General features: G+C 38.8%; 1 protein-coding gene across 1 annotated transcript in view; it reads right to left on the bottom strand.

The window, feature by feature from the left end:
• Pi4KIIIalpha (phosphatidylinositol 4-kinase III alpha) overlaps positions 1-20080 on the bottom strand; it is a 266913-nt gene that overhangs the window by 127805 nt on the left and 119028 nt on the right. The window contains exons 15-16 of the mRNA XM_067159006.2: positions 10897-11030; positions 5304-5437 (exon numbers count right to left, since the gene is read on the bottom strand). Coding sequence (XP_067015107.2) covers positions 5304-5437; positions 10897-11030 — 268 coding nt within the window. The remainder of the gene's footprint in view (positions 1-5303; positions 5438-10896; positions 11031-20080) is intronic.

The raw sequence follows: 20080 nt of genomic DNA, 5'->3' as shown, positions 1-20080 counted from the left end.
GGTTTCCCATTTTCACACCAGGCAAATGCTGGGGCTGTACCTTAATTAAGACCACGGCCGCTTCCTTCCCGCTCCTAGCCCTTTCCTGTCCCATCGCCGCCGTAAGACCTATCTGTGTCGGTGCAACGTAAAAAACAACTAGCCAAAATATTTCACATAGGAGGTTTTTTCCCCGGCAGTGACGATATACAAACAATGGGTTAATAATTCTAAAAGTTACGTATATAGTCCGTAATATTATTTATGTTGGCTTAAAATCTTGATGTCTAATTAAAAGAAAGTGACAACTACACTAATTTAAAATAGTCCACTGAACATCTAGACTGTTTTCTGGTTGGACATCATTACAACCTTGGATAGAAATAGAAGACTACTGCTATACACAGAAGGTATACATTAAACAGTTATCAACCAGACACACAAATCTTACACGCCTGGGCACTTTTTATGTGTTCAATCAGAAACATACCTATCAACTTTTAGAAATCAAAAATAGGAAGATTTTTTAATTCTTGGGTTTCATCACATATATTCCACTACGGTCTAGGTGAAAAAAAAAAGTCATGATAAAAGGCATACATTTCTAGAGTTACAATGTGAACTGACCATTAAATTTAAAATCTTAAACTAAGAAAACATAAAAATGGTTACAAGTACATAATCATTCTCATTTATGACATACGAATAATAATATTTATGTCACAATGACACACACAACAAAATGCATAATAGTTTCCTTTTATCAGATGGTAACATGAACAGAAATTTATGGGTATCTCTGAACATTTGGAAATAACGTTTGTTACGTTTTTTGGCCATAACACGAAGAGAAAATACCAGAGAGTGTCACTGACACAACCCCTTTAAATAGGTACATTAAACTCATTAAAATTATGCACTTAAACATGAGAAACTACCATATACAAAACAATTCAATATGTCCCATACATTATTAACATACGACTCTGACAGGGAAGGGGGGGGGGGGGGCATAGAAACGCAAGGAAATAAAATGCGTGGCCTACCACTCGGATGAAACTATACACAGAAACGATGTTAACAGTGCGCGAACAACACAATAACAAACTCATTGTTTCGTTCCGATTAACCGAGTTGCTAGCCTCTCTTGCTTTCTTGCTTGCAGGATGATTGCTGTCTCGAATGGCTAGCTGTATAAAGCGGACATGCTGCTGTGGTGAGCGGGAAACACGATACACGAAGGCGACGGACAAAACACTCATGAAATAAAGCATCAAATACCCTTGAAAATGAGGTTTCATAAATTACACAAGCACATACCTAAGAATTTATCCTAGGGGAAGAGTATTGACCGTACTGGAGGTTATATTAGTCAAAAAGAGCAATAAGTAAAAATAAATCCGAAGAGTTAGGGGGAAAAAAAAACCGGAAAGTTTCCAGGTAAATAGGAAGGGTTGGCAGGTGTGCAGAAAGATACTTGGGGCATGCAGAAGTTTGCCTCCACCCACAGGGCAGATAGAGTTCTGATAAATCGAATAAAAAATTAGCATATCGACAAAATAATGGAAAGGCTCATGAACTGTCAGAAAACATGAAAGACATTCTAGACCTTGTGAAAATAATACTAATCCAATTATTATTAGTCAGCGCTGTGGTGTAGAAGTAGCATGCCTGTCTCTAATTCCAAGGACCTGGCTTTGTTTTCCGGCCAGTTCAAGGACTTGAATTTTGGAATTAGGAGTAGAATGGGATTCAGTGCTCTACCCAGAAAGTTTCGTCAGCCGGGTGGCAGGAATGAGAAGCCGGGCGGGAAATACGTTAAAATGAATATGATAACATTTCAATGTATTTCCTTCAAGGTATTAGCAATAATACTAAGAAACAATGTTAGGTTTTGGTCCACCCAATCAATGCACATCATTTTACAAGTGAACTATTTAATTTAAAAACATATTAAATTATTTAGGGACATGTTTCGTTTGTATTTGAGACTTCACATCAGCCATAAAATCATGTGGTAGATTACAAAACTCAAAATCAGAAATTGAAAAAGAAAATGGAAGGACCCAAATGCCTTTTAAGGACTATTTGAGAAAATCAAAAAATATAAATATATATACATTATTTACATAAAATGACCTCACTTCTTGCAAAAAAGTGCAAGACAACAAAATAATTTGGGTCCTTCCATTTTCTTTTTCAATTTTTGATTTTGAGTTTTGTAATCTACCACATGATTTTATGAAGTTGATCGGGCAATCTTCAGCAAGGTTGTTATGTTTGCTTCCTAAGAGTCGAGTGAATCCCAGAGCCGTTTTTACAGACCGCCTGCGTAACCTAACTGAGATATGTGAAGTCTCAAATAGAAATGAAACATGTCCCTAAATAATTTAATATGTTTTTTAATTAAATAGTTCACTTGCAAAGTGATGTGTATTGATTGGGTGCACCAAAACCTAACATTGTTTCTTAGTTTTAACTGTATCAATACGGATCTATACGATGAAGTTCGTAAATTGTATTGGCAATAATATCGGACAGGTAAATATTAACTGCAAAACTGAACTATTTAGGGGTTATTATGACAAACGAGACATAACAGAGTATTCTGAACATCTAGTGTTCTACTGCTCGTTCATAATCATATTACTCCGGGGCTTACCACTCGGTTGCTGTGGAGCGTGGTAGTGGTGATCATTGTTTTAAAAGGAAGTAAAAGTAGGCAACCAACCTCTATCAACATTAATCAGAGTGAAAAAATGGAACGGGTCCGACACTTCGAAAAATGAAGGTATCGCCCAGAGAAAAACAAGGGCCATGCAGGGCGTGAAAGTGAAAGACTCCCTAGGCCTCGTGGCATAATACCATTCGGATCGGAAAAGAACAAGAGTTGATCCAGGGGGGTCGGATAAGATAGATGAAAGTGAGGAGCCTGGCACAAGGAAGTCAAAGCAATGCCAGGACTCAGCTAAGGGCCCCGTTGTCGCCAACTGATGCTCCCATGTTAAGAGCCGTTGGGGCCCCTTCCAGTCGCCTCTTACAACAGGCAGGGAATACTGTGGGTGTTATTCTACCACCTCTACCCATAGGGGAAAATGCCAATGAGTTTGTAACGTCCCGCAGAATTGAGGGTTTGTATCCATTAATCCAGACTGCGCTCGTGCACGACACTACATGACAGTTAAGCTAAACATTTAAAGTGATGTAACTGATCCAATTATGCTGACAATAATGAAGACTCAGATATGTATTAATATTATGTAACTAGCACAAATCTTGGTTAAGTTACGCAGGCGGTCTGTAAAAACAGCTGGGATTCACTCTATACAACATTTTCTCGACTCTTAGTTACAGGAAGGAAGCGGACGAAACAATCTTGCTAAGATTGCCCGATCAACTGTAAGTGATGTCATTGCAAGATGCAAGCAAGTGCTATGGACTGATCAATCATTCTTCACTACCTGGTAATCTGATCGACGAGTCTTGAGTGTGGTGGATACCTGGTGAATACCACCTTTACGAGTGTGAACTACCAACTGTAACTATGAAATTTGATGGACGAATCGTCAACATGACAAATTCAACAAAATCAGTGCTAAAACAAAACCAGGATGACCATATACCAGTGCAAAGACTGTGCAACAAGATGCTGTGACCAGCACCATATTCTGAGAAATACCACAGAAAGAACATTAGTAACCGTGAACATTGTGTGATGTTGTGATTTTTCACTTTCTCCTTGTATAACTAGGCCATCTGAAAAATGTCCAGCTCAATGGATAAATTGTTAGTGTGCTGGCTCTTAGTGTAAGAGTCCTTGAGTTCGATTCCTGGCCAGGTCCGAGATTTTAACCTAAACTGGTTAATTCCGATAGTTCAGGGGCTGGGTGTTTGTGCTGTCTTCATCATCAGAAGTAGGACCCCACCCTCGCAGACGTGCAGGTTGCCTATACGGCGTCAACTCAAAAACCTGCACCACACCTTTGAGATGTGGTGTTACCGATGCCTGCTGAGAATATCAGGGTTGATAGTATATATAACAATGATGTACTCCAATGCCTCAACAAAGAACTAGAGGTCATGCACAACACCAAAAAGAAGAAACTTGAGTACTTTATATTTATCATTCTGAATGATATGGCCAGACTCCTTCAGCTTATCTTTCTAGGTAAAACTGAAGGAAGGAGAAGCAGGGGAAGAAGGAGAGTTTCTTGGATACGGAATCTACGAGAATGGCATGGGCTCAGTACTCCCACTCTTTTATGAGTCGTTGAGAACAAGAACCAGATCGTCCTGATGACAGCCGACATCCAATGAGGATATGGTACAAGAAGAAGAAGAAATATAAAGTACTATATGGCTGTACAGCAATTTCTAACGCAGTTTATTTATGAGTGTGCAAAAACTCAAATTGTGGCCTTTTGGTAGTCCTGATTTCAACTCCCTGGACTTTGAACTGTGGTCAATGCTAGAGGAAATGATCTGAAAGAAGAGACACTGCATGCTTGAAAGTTTGAAGCATTCCTCGGTTGCAGATTTCCCGAATGATACTAAGTATCCCTTCTCCGACAGGCGACTGGCCAAAGAGAATCCAGCTTTTTTTTCTTTCTTTCTTTCTTTATGTCGCACCGACACGGATAGGTCTTGAAAGATAAGACATTTAACCTAGTGCTTTATACTCACGTGTTATATAGCTCCACACAAACTTTCGTCCTGAAAAAATCTTTATATCTTCTATGTTACTTGTTATTCATCTGGCATTACATTTATCTTGTACCTTTTGGACGATGGGCTGATGATGACCCCGATCTGGGGTCAAAACCAGTACCATTTGTGATCGACTTGTGATGTAACCTCGCATCACTACGTGTTATTGTACTGAATAGGTGGAACCATAATATACTATTCATTTAACAGATAGGTCTTACGGCGATGATGGGATAGTAAAGACCTAGGAGTGGGAAGGAAGCAGCCGTGGCTTTAATTAAGGTACAAATCCAGCATTTGCCTGGTGTGAAAATGGGAAACCACGGAAAACCATCATCAGGGCTGCCAACAGTGGGGTTTGAACTCACTATTTTCCGGATGCAAGCTTACAGCTACGCGGCCCTAGGCGCACGGCCAACTCGCCCGGTGTACCCAAGCCTACGTGCGTGCTAACGGAGGACATTTTGAAGACTGGTTTGTGAAGGTGGGGTGTAATATGTGTGGGTCTATAACATAATAAAACAAAAATGGAAACATCTCGAACCATATTCCAGTAATTTAAAAAGTATTTATGGCTAGATTAAGTAGGAATGTTCAAAATGCAGAACCACTCTCACCTCAGAGTCTCCAGCCAATAAACAGACAGGAGGTAAGTGCACTGAGCAAAGGAGAGAGACTTGACGTATGTTGTAACATCGGCAGGATGTTCCAGCAGGTTCAGGATCTGATTTTTCAAGTCTTGTAGCTCATTCTGTTGAAGAAAGAAGTAAAACCCGAAAAATAGTATGAAATGTATTTTATCTGGGGAACAGTGTCATCTAAAGACACATGTTTCGAATCCAACATCAAGAAATTTCCACCAGGAAACTATGTTCAAATATACACCGACCTATTCAATATTGCATACAACATTTAAGGTATAATAAATAGTCAATTTAATCTTAAATTAGAACATGATTCGATCCTTGTATGGATCATCTTCAGCTAACGTCAAAAATACCAGTTAAAATTGACAGAAAACAAAGATATTTAAATAAAATTAAAATTCTCAGACTAAATCATCTTATAAAATTCTTGCTGTTTGTGTCTAAAAAGAGGATAAAAAGTAATTGTTTTTGGTGTCCTCAAAAAAAAAAAAAAAAAAAAAAAAAAAAAAAAAAAAAAAAAAAAAAGCAGTAGAATCAATGGATTGGGATAAGAATGTTTAAATGGAGGAAGAAGACACTCAATAAAGGTGATGCCATACTAACATGCATGCCCAATATTTCGCACACGTGTACCAAGCTACAAGCTCCTTAGAGTTATTACAATAGCCTTTCATAAATGATCACATATTCAGAAATCTTACAAGCTTACATGCTGAATTTTATGAACAACAATTTGAAAATCACCACTACAAAAAAATTAACAATTCTACTTAAGGATTATAGGAAACAACTAACCATCTATCTCTCTCTAAAAGGGAGAGTTATTGATGTGTTCTTACCATGAAGGTCACCATTTTCAATCTATTTAACTTGTACACTACCTGCTACGAGTTTCTGAACAGATGTCCATTCACAAGTTACCGCTGATAAACAACATTCTTAGAATGACTTTGGTCTGCCGTTTGCTACTTTTTGTTGTTGTTGTTGATTTATGTTGCACCGGCACAGATAGGTCTTATGGCGACAAAAAAAGTCACGTGAGGGAAAGGCATTTTTTCCTTGCTTTTCGGTGATTAAGATTAGAACTGGCAAGATTTTAAAGCATCAAAATAACAAGGGCGCCTTTACAACAACAAAGAAAATATCCTAGCAATTATACTCGGCTAAGGACCTTCAGGATCCTCTCTCGAGCGCAGGCATGTACCGTATTCTCTGTTCATGCAGAAAGGTTTATGAGAGAGAGAGAGAGAGAGAGAACGTAGATGGTGGGATCGCATCAGCCTGTGTCCTGACTTAATAAGGGCTAGCACAGAGTAGTTGAAATGTCAATCAATCAATGTCTAAAAGCAATGCTTTGTCGATTCAACCATTGTCTTCTCTCTTCAGCTTGTCCTTTTATCTCACAGTACGAACTACATCTAATGTTTTGCATCAATACTTGAAGGAATTGCTTCCTAGGTCGACCTCTTCCCTTCTTTCCTAACATCTTTCCTTCTAGTAGATTGGTCAGAAAGGTATTATGACACACTGTGTCCAATTAATTTACCTGTTCTATGTATTGTTATCATCAGCTGTTTCTACTCCTGTATTTCTCGCAGGATACTTTCGTTGGTTCTTTTTTCAGTCCAACTGACTTTTAGCATTCGCCTCCAGATCCACATCTCAAACACTTCATGCAGTTTCATATCCTGTTCTTGGATTGTCCAAGATTCACATCCATATAAGAGTATGCTCCACACAAATGACATCACAAAACTTTTCCTAATCTCAATATCTAGATGTATATTGGTCAGAAGATTTCTTTTGTTACTGAATGCTTGTTCGTCAAGCACTATTCTTCTTATCTCTCTGCTGCAACGGTTATCATCTGTGATTAGACTTCCGAGGTAAGGGAAACTGGTGACATGTTCCACTACTTTGTTAGCAAGCCTGGTGTTGATGTGATTTCACTCAGGATGTTTACTTACAACTAATATTTTTGTCTTCTTCACGTTAATATTTAACTATAAATCTACTAAATTTGATGACAGTATATTCAGCATCGTGGATAATTCCTTTTCTGAGTCTGCAACCACTGCTATATCATCTGCAAATCGAATACAATGGACTTGTTGTCTATTTAATCTAATCCCTTTTGTGTTCGTCTTGAACTTCTTTATAGCTTTTTTGATGAATACATTAAAGAGGTACGGTGATAGTGGGCAACCCTGTCTTACTCCCTTCCTGATTTTTACTTCCTGGATGCTTCCTTTGATGTCTATTATTATGTTTATGATCTTCATAAAGTCATAGTATCAGCTTCCTATTTTTCCAGTCTAATCCCAAAGATTTAATCATTTTTGAAGAGTCCGTCCCAATTTACATTATCAAAATCGTTTTTAATATCTACAAATGCTATATATGTGTGTTTCTATTCATCTCCATTCTTCTTTCTAATATTGTTCTTAGAGCCAAGATTGCTGAAATGTAGACACTTTTAAAATGTGCACACGGCCTAATATTCTGGAAATCAATGAAAATCCTCAGCCTGTTTCCATTTTCAACTGGGTGAGGAAAGGAATGAATGAAGCCCCCAACCAGTGGTGAGGATTGAAACTGTACCGGCTGCTGAAGCCTGTCGCACTCTCCTGGGGCGATGATTAATGACTGACAGATGAAATGAAATTATATTGGAGAGTGCTGCTGGAATGGAAGACGACAGGGAAAACTGGAGAAAAACACGTCCCACCTCCGCTTTATCCAGCACAAATATAACATGGAGTGACAGATTTGAACCACAGAAACCAGCGGTGGGACGCCGGTCACAGAGGCACTCCTGGAAACCAATCTGAGAGATAATTCAGCTGCAGACAATGCGCATGGTTTATATAATTTTCAAAGTTGTTGAATGCATACAATATGCATGCAGTACATGCAAAAATATGTTAACACATTCACGCCCATATCCGAGTTATTGCCTATAGCGCGTGACCATGCTGTGGACCGTATCTGAGTTAGCCCGGATAAGCGCAACCTTGAACTCGAGCCGTTCCTATGCAGCTGGGATCTATTTTGGTCACAAATATGTGCGAGAGAAATGAAAGTAATACCCTTATGAATGTTTCTACTCACCGAAAACCACATGGCCATGGCGATTTTCCCCCCCAATGCACTTTCTTTGTTTTGTTTCTGAAGGTAGCTTAGTGCTCGCACAACTAGCTGCGTAGTTGGTTTGTGATTGCACAAGCGTGTGTATAGTCGCGTTCTGAAGTATAACCATGACGTGTAGGGACAATATAAATGATGAAAGTGATGCAAATTTACAAAGCACAGTTTTTCAGCTGCTTGAAAATTATCTTGGCCAGGGGTATACAGTCTATATTGGACAATTATTACAAATAGCGTTGGACTCGCGAAACAATTACGGGAACAGAACACTGCCGTATGTTTAATAATATGGTCGAATAGGGGTGTACCAAAAGATCTAAAGGAACACCAGGCAATTCTCAAACGGGGTAAAAAGTGAACCCGACATACAAGTACAGTTACCTCTCTCCGAAACCTCAGCTCCATCTACGTCATCAGCTCCAAGTCAACGTCCAGCAATTTTGCCGCCAAAAAGGGCACCATTAAAAATAGGAAAGACTTTCCACCAATCAATACTTGTTTTTTTATTGCTTATATTAAGCTACAGGACCGGTTTCGACCCCATATACAAGGTCATCTTCAGCTGAACCATGAATACATATTTATATGATGAAGCTTTGATTAAATTGCATTGTCAAAGGAATGTTATATGATGATGTGCATTTAGTCACATACAAATGGGGCATGTCTTATCGTGAATTGGCATATATGTCAGTATGTACAATATTGCAACTGTATGTCGAAAATATTATGTTGAGGTCCTAAAATTAGTGTATAAAACATATCTTCACTTAAACTAACTTATATATATGTACAGGATAAAATACAATATATAAAAAAACATTTTGTGCACATGAACATTCGTATCTTGCTTGTTGGTCAATTCATCAACTATCGTATTTAAGTCCCATTTACATTTGTACACTCAGCTGCTGTTCTTGGAGTTTAAAAGATATGGTTGTAAAATTGCATGAGTAAAAGATTAGTCTTCATGTGGGATAAAATACTTTCCAATTAAAAAAAAGAAAAGGTTGCCAGATGTATGGATAAAATTCAGCTAAAATATGTTCAGCCTGCTATGTATGTTGCCTTATGTTAGAATCAAATCTTGTTGTCCTGTGGCGTCCGTAAAATTGGGTTCAAAGTAATGGCTCCTTTCCCATTTGTAGCAGTGCAATGGTGTTATGTTTATTATTGTTGGTGTAGCCGAGTTGCGTTTGACGTGCGAGCTTGTAGTGTACTCAAGTAGTACAAGATTTGATTCTAACATAAGGCAACATACATAGCAGGCTGAACATATTTTAGCCGAATTTTATCCATATATCTGGCAACCTTTTCCTTTTTAAATTGGAAAGTATTTTATCCCACATGAAGACTAATCTTTTACTCATGCAATTTTACAACCATATCTTTTAAACTCCAAGAACAGCAGCAGCTGAGTGTACAAATGTAAATGGGACTTAAATACGATAGTTGATGAATTGACCAACAAGCAAGATACGAATGTTTATGTGTACGAAATGTTTTTTATATATTGTATTTTATCCTGTACATATATATATATATAAGTTAGTTTAAGTGAAGATATGTTTTATACACTAATTTTAGGACCTCAACATAATATTTTCAACATACAGTTGCAATATTGTACATACTGACATATGCCAATTCACGTTAAGACATGCCCCATTTGTATGTGACTAAATGCACATCATCATATAACATTCCTTTGACAATGCAATTTAATCAAAGCTTCATCATATAAATATGTATTCATGGTTCAGCTGAAGATGACCTTGTATATGGGGTCGAAACCAGTCCTGTAGCTTAATATAAGCAATAAAAAAACAAGTATTGATTGGTGGAAATTCTTTCCTATTTTTAATTGTGTAATTCGTCAATACAGAAATGAAGATTATAGATTACGAAAAAGGGCACCGACAAAGGATCCGTCATTTAGGTTAGACGCGACGAGAAAAGAGTATATTCTCTTAAGGTTTCTACCATCAAATATAGACAAGTTCCCCTGAAGAAGGTGCAAAGTGTGCTTCAAAAAAAAAAAAATTATTAGTGAAACACGCTATTTTTGGAATGTTTAGTATTCCCATTCACCCAGGAAAGTGTGAAATTACCTACCGCACCCTACAGAGATACTAGAGGACTTCATTAAGGTATGTGGAAAATTTTGTTTCCATATCTTGTTCAGTTTAGAACTTATTGTGAAAATAATTCGTTGTTGTTTGCTCTGCCACTAACAGCTGGAATAGCTGGGCCAGCCCTTTAAATAGCCGCTCAGATGATGGGCGTGAATGTGTTAAATGGTGCTATTACAAAATAATGTTCCCTCCCTTTCATTCATCTAAAGACGAACTGAAAACTCCTCACTACAAGGATCACCATCTTTTAATAAGCAACACACCTAAGTCAAGGAACTCACCAGAGAGACGCTGTCATTGCGAACAGCAGAGGTGTACTGCATTTCCCTCATCTCTGAGCGGGATGAAGTCACCAAGTAGGGAGATTTCACAGCTATGATCTTAACTCCATCATACCATTCTGCTGGCCACAACCCTGGTGGGAAATATAAGCATATTGTAATATCTGCACAAACAACCAGTAGAGAAACACATAATATTGGCTATGCCCCTCCACATAGGGTCGGCATTAGGAAGAGTATCTAGCCGTAAAACAAAACACAGTCTGAACCTGTGACTCCACCAGTGTGTGGAAGAAGAAGAATACTTTTAATATACAATATACTTCAAACTTTTTTTTTTTTACTACAACTTCCTTTACGTTTCACCGACACAGGAGGGTCTTGATATAGATGTTGATTCCCATAGGGAACCTGAAATATTTGTCCTGAATGAGTGAATTTATAATACCAATATAGTTGGTCCGTTATTGGACATTATAAATTTTCCAGCTAACTCATTCCTGGTTACCAGCGTTTCGCCCCCGTGTGCTAAATTGGGCTCATCAGTTGGTAAATAGCACACAAGACGCATGGCTACTGTATAACATGGAGGACACTGCATAGGCTACTTGGAGCCAACAGCAGTGCCAATGCACTATTGAGAGACTTTGTCTCATTTTAAAAAATGGTGCTATCAGAAGGCCAGGCAGCCTACGCAGCTGCCTCCGCGGTATACACTAGGCATGCGTCTTGATAGGAGAGCTATTTACCAACTGATGAGCCCAATTTAGCACACTGGGGTGAAATGCTGGCAACCAGGAATGCCTTTTTTTGCTAGTGGCTTTACGTCGAGCCGACACAGATAGGTCTTATGGTGACTATGGGATAGGAAAGGGCTAGGAGTTTGAAGGAAGCGGCTGTGGCCTTAATTAAGGTACAGCCCCAGCATTTGCCTGGTGTGAAAATGGGAAACCACGGAAAACCATTTTCAGGGCTGCCGACAGTGGGTTCTGAACCAACCAGGAATGAGTTAGCTGCATTATTTATAAAATTCAATAATGGACCAACTATACTGGTATTACAAATTTACTCATTTGGGACAAATATTTCAGGCTCCCTATGGGAATCAACATCTATATCATCTGATGGCCAGGCAGGCATCAATTTTTGAAAATGAAACATAGTACATTGGCACTGCTGGTGGCTCCAAGTAGCCTATGCAGCGGCCTCCATGTTATACAGTAGCCATGCGTATAGTTGTGTGCTATTTACCAACTGATGAGCCCAATTTAGCACACGGGGGCAAAACCCTGGCAACCAGGAATGAATTAGCTGGAAAATTTCTTATGTCCAATAACAGACCAACTATACTGATATTACAGAGAGGTCTTATGGCAACGATGGGATAGGAAAGGGCTAGGAGTGGGAAGGAACCACCTGTGGCCTTAATTAAGGTACAGTCCCAGCATTTACTCGGTGTGAAAATGGGAAACCACAAGAAACCATCTTCAGGGCTGCCGACAGTGGGGATTGTACCTATCTCCCAGATGCACGCTTACATCTGTGCGCCCCTAACCGCACGGCCAACTCGCCCAGTAGCCTGCAGATCATGGGCTGACATGATCAATGAAACAAATTCTCTTGGTTGTTATTCTCAGTTTTCTAGACCAGGGCCGCTATCTTACTATCAGCTAGCACATTAAATGTTCCCACGTAGGCTGAGAGAACCTCAAACCAGCCATCAGATCCACGTAAAATTTCCCCAACCTTGTGAGGAATTGAACACTGTGGTCCCAACATTTCACTGGATACTACACCCTACATTTTCAAGCATTTGCACTCTCTGAAGGTCAGTCCATAGCTGTGAACTTGAAAAACAATGTGGTCATGCCCTACAAACCCAGGAAACTTCTATCATAACTGTGATACTGGCAATGAAAGTCTTAATATGTCATACCATTCTTCTTCTTCTTCTTCTCCTCCTCCTCCTCTTCCTCACTCTACTATCGATGTACTTCACTGATTACATGTAACACACTTCATGACTGAAAACCTGTACTGATAATGAGTAAGTGATACACCTTTATTTTAGAGAGAGGTCCATCTTTTCAATACTATATTCACTTGACTTAACGGAATATATAGTTATTTCACAAGTAGAACGTGTTTTGTACTCTCATTTAGGAATTCTTTAACTACAAGATGTTAGAATAAAATTCCAGCACTTAAAAAATATACATTTGCGGGTTGAAATTGATCTTTGAAAGTATTGTATATAACTAACACTATTGTGCTTGAAGTCTTAAACCCTCAGCGATGCAGAACATTTGAGTGCCGCTTGACCCACCGGGCGGAGGTAATTCAGGTGTGACCACTATGCAAATGCAGTGACCTCTTTAAAACTTCACTGTTATAACACTTTAGCTCAAATTATTTTCAAACGTTGGGTCTCGAAGAGAATGTAGTTTACAGTCGTGGACTTTACATTTACCTTATAGTCTACTAAAGGAGAAGAAACCTTCCACATTTTATATTGGAATGAAAGTGAGGTTCTTGTATTTGTCTGGGTTGTTTCACAACGCAATGGAAATTTGAGCGGAAGAACAGCGAACAATAGTTCAAAAATACATTTAGCACAAATCCCAGGTTAATGGGGATGATTAGTTCACAAGAAAGAGGGCATATAATTTGGAGTGTTTCATCATCCTTTACTTGGTTTTGCACACCATGCACTCTGCCCCATTCCAATACACATAACCAAGTATTAGCGTCAGAGCTTCGCTTTCCCAGGACACTGGTTGGGTAAGGTACAGCAGTTACTTAACAGAGAAACTGTTGTCACCACAAAGACGCACACACACGATGATGTCAATTGTGTACACTATATTATTTACACATTATATATACATTATACATACACATCAATAAACCACCATTTTGAACACTTGACTGCTACGAAGAAGAAGAAGAAGAAGAAGAAGAAGAAGAAGAAGAAGAAGAAGAAGAAGAAGAAGAAGAAGAAGAAGAAGAAGAAGAAGAAGAAGAAGAAGAAGAAGAAGAAGAAGAAGAAGAAGAAGACTGTTCCATTAGCATGCCAACAGAATCACAACACGAGTTTACAACTTTCTCTAGCAACTCGTGTATACAGCATAAGCGTGGTACTGCCGTGGATCCATCTGGAGGAGAGGCTACTAATGACACAGCACAATCTGGTCATGAGAAGAACACATTCAGTGACGTCGAGGGAGAGAGAAGATACAATCTACGACCAAGGCAAAGTCAACGAGTGTGACAGACTGTTGAAATTGTTTCAAGTTTATGATGATGATGATGATGATGATGATGATGATGCTTGTTTTATAAAAGGGCCTAACACTGAGGTCATCGGCCCCTAATGGTACGAAATGAGATGAAATTAAATGACAAATTAAAAGTCCAAAAGCCTCCACTGACTAGAAATCAAAGCATGAGGACCTATGCCGTTTCGCACATTGCAACGCTATTTACAGGCAATGCAAACCTATGGCGCTTCTCACATAAGTGGACTAACCACAGGGACCCGAATTATCCCGTGGTATTCCTCACATAGTGGGAACTAAGCATACGCAAGGCAGGACTATGGTGTCGCTCATCCCATGATGTTGCTCATATAGGGCGAATCACAGGTACTGTAAGACCCTCATTCTGAGTCACACACTGTTGCTACTAATCATAAACCTATTGTGTACCTAACATAGTGGTACTATGCGCAAGTAAATGCGACCCATGGTGTTCCCTGTGTGATGGTACAAATTACAAGTAGTCTCATGGTTCTAACTTGATCATTCCTTGGTCACCCCTTTTAGTCACCTCTTACAACAGGCAGGGGATACCGCGGGTGTATTCTGCATGTGCGTCCCCCACCTGCAGGGGGTAGTGTGTGTGGTCCACGAGAGGTATTTTATTTACCTCAAGTCCACCGGCAAGCCGGTTAGGACTAGGACCCCCTATCCGCCAAGTGGGACGTGCCACGTGGGAGTATCACCTCTCCCCTTGCTACGCCAGCGTAGTAGGTTTGTAGAATTGTTTCAAGTTATAGGAGGGATATTTTTGGACTAGTATAACTTGGAAACAATTCTCTAACCCATCGGTGAATAATGAAAATACAAGCTCAATAATAATAATAATAATCATCATCATTAATCATAATGATTATTATGAGTTGTGAGGTGTGGATATGAAGTTGTTTACATCTATTAGTATTAGTATTATTTACGTAGTTATGTACGGACATTATTTGGTATAAATCACTATCGCATTATTTGTGAAGTTATGACATGAAACATCTGCTGTATGTATATTAATATGAGTTTATTTAATGTAAGAATGTATAATTAATAGTATATAATTTATTATTACCTGTATATATGATGTATAAATCCAATGCAATGTTGTGCAAGACATAGTAATAGTCCAGAACAATGTATCTTTGGAACTAGAAAGTTACAGAAATTTCCATTCATTGTAAATAGGTTATTGGAGACTCTCGTAATTACGAGAAAACATGCTGTGTCATATTCTTCTAGAAGCCTGGCAATGTCTTGAGGTTTGAGTGGAGTTGTTAACGAGAGTTGCTAGTGAAAGTCGTGAACCCATGTCGTGATTCTGTTGACATGCTAATGGAGCAGTCTTCGACATCTTCATCTTCTCCTTCCTCTTGTTTTGTTCAAGATGGCAGTTTATTAGTGCATGTGTTTGTAATACAATACAATACAATACAATCAGCCATTTCAATCATTAAAATGATGTGGCCTCTTTAAGTCGTGGGTATAGGTAGGCCTTCAACAGTCTTCTCCAAGTAGAACGGTCTTGGGCAGATCTCATCCAAGTGGTACCAGCGATCTTCTTGATATCTTTGTCCCATCTGTCCGGTGGTCTTCCTCTAGGCCTTCGATGTTCTCTCGGACTCCACTCCAGCACTAGTTTTGTCCATCTATCATCATTTCTTCGTGCAACATGGCCAGCCCACTGCCATTTTAAGGAGCGTACTCTCTCTAAGATGTCTTTAACCTTTGTAACAGACCGGATGTCATCAGCTCTTTTCCTATCTTTCTTTGTATAGCCTAGCATTGACCTTTCCATGGCTCTCTGCGCGGTCCGAAGTTTCCCTTTTGTGAATTCGTTCGGAGTCCAAGTCTCACAGCCATAAGTCAGCACAGGAAGGATGCATTGGTCAAATACTGTTTTCTTCAGATTTGCTGGCATTTTTGATCTTAATACTGAAGAATTCCTTCCAAATGCTTGCCATCCGAGCTTGATGCGCCTATAGATTTCTGGTCTTATATCACCTGTCATATTTATAATCTGGCCAAGGTAGATGTAATCACTGACCACTTCTAATGGCATGTTCTTAATATTCACATTTCCAGCTTGAACCCATTCGTTGGACATAACTTTTGTTTTGGAAAGGTTTATGCTTAGGCCAATCAACTGACATTCTAATGCAAGATCTGTAATTAAGGTCTGGAGCTCTTCGAAGTCGTTTGCCAGTAAAGCAATATCATCTGCAAATCTCAAGTTATTTAGCCTTTTCCCATTAATTCTAATTCCCTTTTCTTCCCAGCTCAGCTTAGACATAGCCATCTCTAGGACCGCTGAGAATAGTTTCGGGGAGATGGGATCACCTTGTTTGACACCTCTGTTGATGGGGAATTCTGGGGTTGATTTACCGATATTAACGAAAGCTGAAGAAGTCTCATAGATATTGTTGAGCACTTGGATGTAAGCTGCTTCCACTCCTTGCTCATGTAAAGCTTGCATGACAGCTGTATGGCTGACAGAGTCAAATGCCTTTTCAAAATCAACAAAGGCAATGCAGAGAGGCAAATGATATTCATTTGCTCTGCTTATCACTTCTCTTACAGTCAGTATGTGGTCTATTGTGCTAAAATTACTACGGAAACCTGCTTGTTCAATAGGTTGGGCTGAGTCAAGGATGAAACTGATTCGATTTAACAAGGTCTTTGTAAAAAGTTTATACAAAATAGAGAGCAAGCTGATAGGACGATAATTTTTGATACTGTGAATATTTCCTTTCTTATGTATCAGTATGATCTTTGCTTTGTTCCATGATGTTGGAATTGAAGCCGAGTGCACACAGGAAGTGAATATTTTTGCCAAGTGATTTATTGTCTCCTCCCCTGTGAGTTTCAGGATGTCCACACAAAGCTCATCATCACCCGGCGCAGTTCCCTTTTTCATACTATCTAAAGCACACTTGACTTCCGAAGGGAGAATATCTGGAACATTAGATATATCATTTAGTTTAGGTCCATTCAGGGCTTCCTTTGGTTTGCTATACAGATTGCAATAAAAGTCTCTGATGAATTTCAAAACTTCCTCCTTTTCAGTAATTCGACCATCATTTCCATCTAGAGCAATTAGCTGCTTTTTACCGATTATGAGTTTTCGTTTGGCTGTCTTGAAACTCGTCTTGCTCTCTAAGCTTGTTCTTAAAGTGTCTTCCCTGAATTTCTGTAAGTCAGTTTTCATTTCTCTTCGTACTGCCTTACATATTTCAGAATATTCTATCATGTCACGATCAGTCTGAATTTTCTTTTCTCTCCTTCGCTTTAGCAGGGTTTTAGTTTTGTCACTGAATTTCTTTGGTTGGTCACTTTCCTTACATATGCCCCCGATTTCTTGAGCACACGAAACAATCATTTCTGCTAGATCTTCAGCCTTAGTTACATGGTACTTACTTTGAAGAGCTGCCCGGAATGATTCCGAATTGTTTTCTAGGTTTTTGAGATTGATTCTGTTGCTCTTCCTTCTTATGAGTTTGTTCCTTTCATATCTTACATTAAGTTCAACTCTTGCTCTCACAAGACGGTGATCACTCCCAGTGCTGAATCGGTTTAACACTGATACGTCTTTTACAATATGCGGTCTATTCGACAGAATAAAGTCAATCTCATTTTTTACACTGAAGTTAGGGCTCCTCCACGTCCATTTTCGTTCAGGATGTTTCTTAAAGAATGTATTCATGATGGACATATTGGTGTATTCAGCAAACTGGACTAATCTCTCACCTCTATCATTTCGGTCATCAATTCCATATTTACCCACCACAGTGTCACCTTGTTTCTTGGTACCGACTTTTGCATTAAAGTCTCCAATAACCATCTGGAAGTGGCAATCACTTCCCTTTTTGCAGGTGTTATCAAGGCTTTCATAAAAGGACTCAATTTCTTCGTCTGGATGGCTTGAAGTGGGAGCATACACCTGAACGATCTGCAATTTGTATTTATTCGACAACTTAAGGACCATTCGAGCTACTCTGCTGGAAGATCCTTCTAAAATTGATACTCTATCAGCAATGTTCTTGTTAATTAAAAAGCCAACTCCATTGAATTTCCCTTCCGGATCACCACAAAAATAGAACAAGTTGCCAGATTTCAAACGGAAACAGTCTTCCCCTTTACGGCGCACTTCGCTTAAACCAACAATACTCCAGTTGATTTTTGTAAGTTCTTTCTCGATCTCTTCTAGTCTGTCATTGCCTAATAGAGAACGACAGTTGTATGTACAGATCTGGAATATCTGTGAATTCTTTCCAACATTTCTTAATGCTTCGGACATCAAAGTTGCACCCACCCGGAGATCCGACTGTGGGGCTAATTTACCTCCGGAAGATTTAACGTTAATGCCACTCATCATGATTGACTTAAAGGGTATGAAGCATAATCACCACGCCTGCTTCAATGACGGATTGGTGATCCTCCCGCACTGATCGGCTCGCCGACCCAGTTTCCCGCTGGGGTTGGATACCCAACCTTCCACTGGGTTGCTCGGCTTAACAGGGGCACCTCTTGTAGGTTACGTGCTTGGAGTTGAAGTGAGAGAGGCTAGAGAACTCAAACTTGCCGAGTTCTTATATTATTGTTGCTAGATGGGCAGCAACGACGCATCTCACTTCCATTACATAATTTGTAAATGAAATAGTGCACACAACTGACAGCGTTTTGCGTGTGCATCTTTGTGGTAACTTCAAAACCCAAACAAGAATTTACAGAACAAGGAGCAGAACAATCACACAACATAACATCAACACAAGTACCAAAACACAAAACTTACCATCAAGGTTTTTCTCCAAAATGCTAATTCGTGGAAGAATGAACTGGGCTGAAAACCCACCAAGAAAAGGGGTGGACAAAGACACATCTCATGAGAATAAAGGGACTGTCAAACTACACACATAAAACTTGAGAAATCAGTTTTATATAAAATAAATTTAATTAATTAAGATTCAAATAAAATAAAAATCTTAAAAATCACCAGCATAATATATATAAAATAGCACTATAATTTGCGTTACACCACTAACTGTAGAAATTAAATTGTAGAGCAGTAAATAAGGTTTGATCTTGTTCCAAACATTTCTACAAACTCCAAACTTTGTAAATTAAGCTTCTTTTAAATAATGAATTACAAACTGAATTATGGGAAAAGAATAATAAAATTTAAAAATTAGTTCAATGAAATAAAAATGAACTTAAGAACTTTGACATAAAATGCAAAAATGAAAATTACAATCGAACAAATGTATTAGAATTATGGTGGTACTGAAACGCAGAGCTACTTAAAATCTATGAATTGAAATTCCATATCTGGGATCCCTTTTATAAATAATGTAATCACTATTCACTTCAAATTAAAATTACACTCAGAACTTAAAATTTGGGTAAATAGTCCAGGATATTTAAAAATCGCTGTGAAGAAATTGGACAACATCCATCCCAAAAGTCCCTACAAAGAAATCACTAACTTTGGCAAAATCCAAAAAATCAGAGAAAAATTTATAATAAACTTCTCATCAATGTACCATAACAAGACACTTCCACATCTGCCAGAAATAACGTACTGAATAATCGTTTATAAGGCAGAGCAAATTAAATCTGAACATTCCACGTCTTATTCAACACACAATGACAACATCGGTTCAAAAACAGAATGCCGACTACAAGTTACACGACGCCACACAATAACAATAGCGTAACTGACAGATGAAAGAGATAAGGATACGCCAACCAATTACAAAACAGAAAGGGGAGATGAGGAGACATAATCCCATAACAATATATACATATATGTGTACATACAATGAAACCTTGTTTATGCGTTCCTCATTAACATGTTTTCCTACTTAGCACACCGTAAGTTCGAA

Source organism: Anabrus simplex, chromosome X (genome assembly GCF_040414725.1).
Source record: "Anabrus simplex isolate iqAnaSimp1 chromosome X, ASM4041472v1, whole genome shotgun sequence".
Classification (NCBI taxonomy): domain Eukaryota; kingdom Metazoa; phylum Arthropoda; class Insecta; order Orthoptera; family Tettigoniidae; genus Anabrus; species Anabrus simplex.
This window is presented reverse-complemented; position numbering and strand designations above follow the sequence as displayed.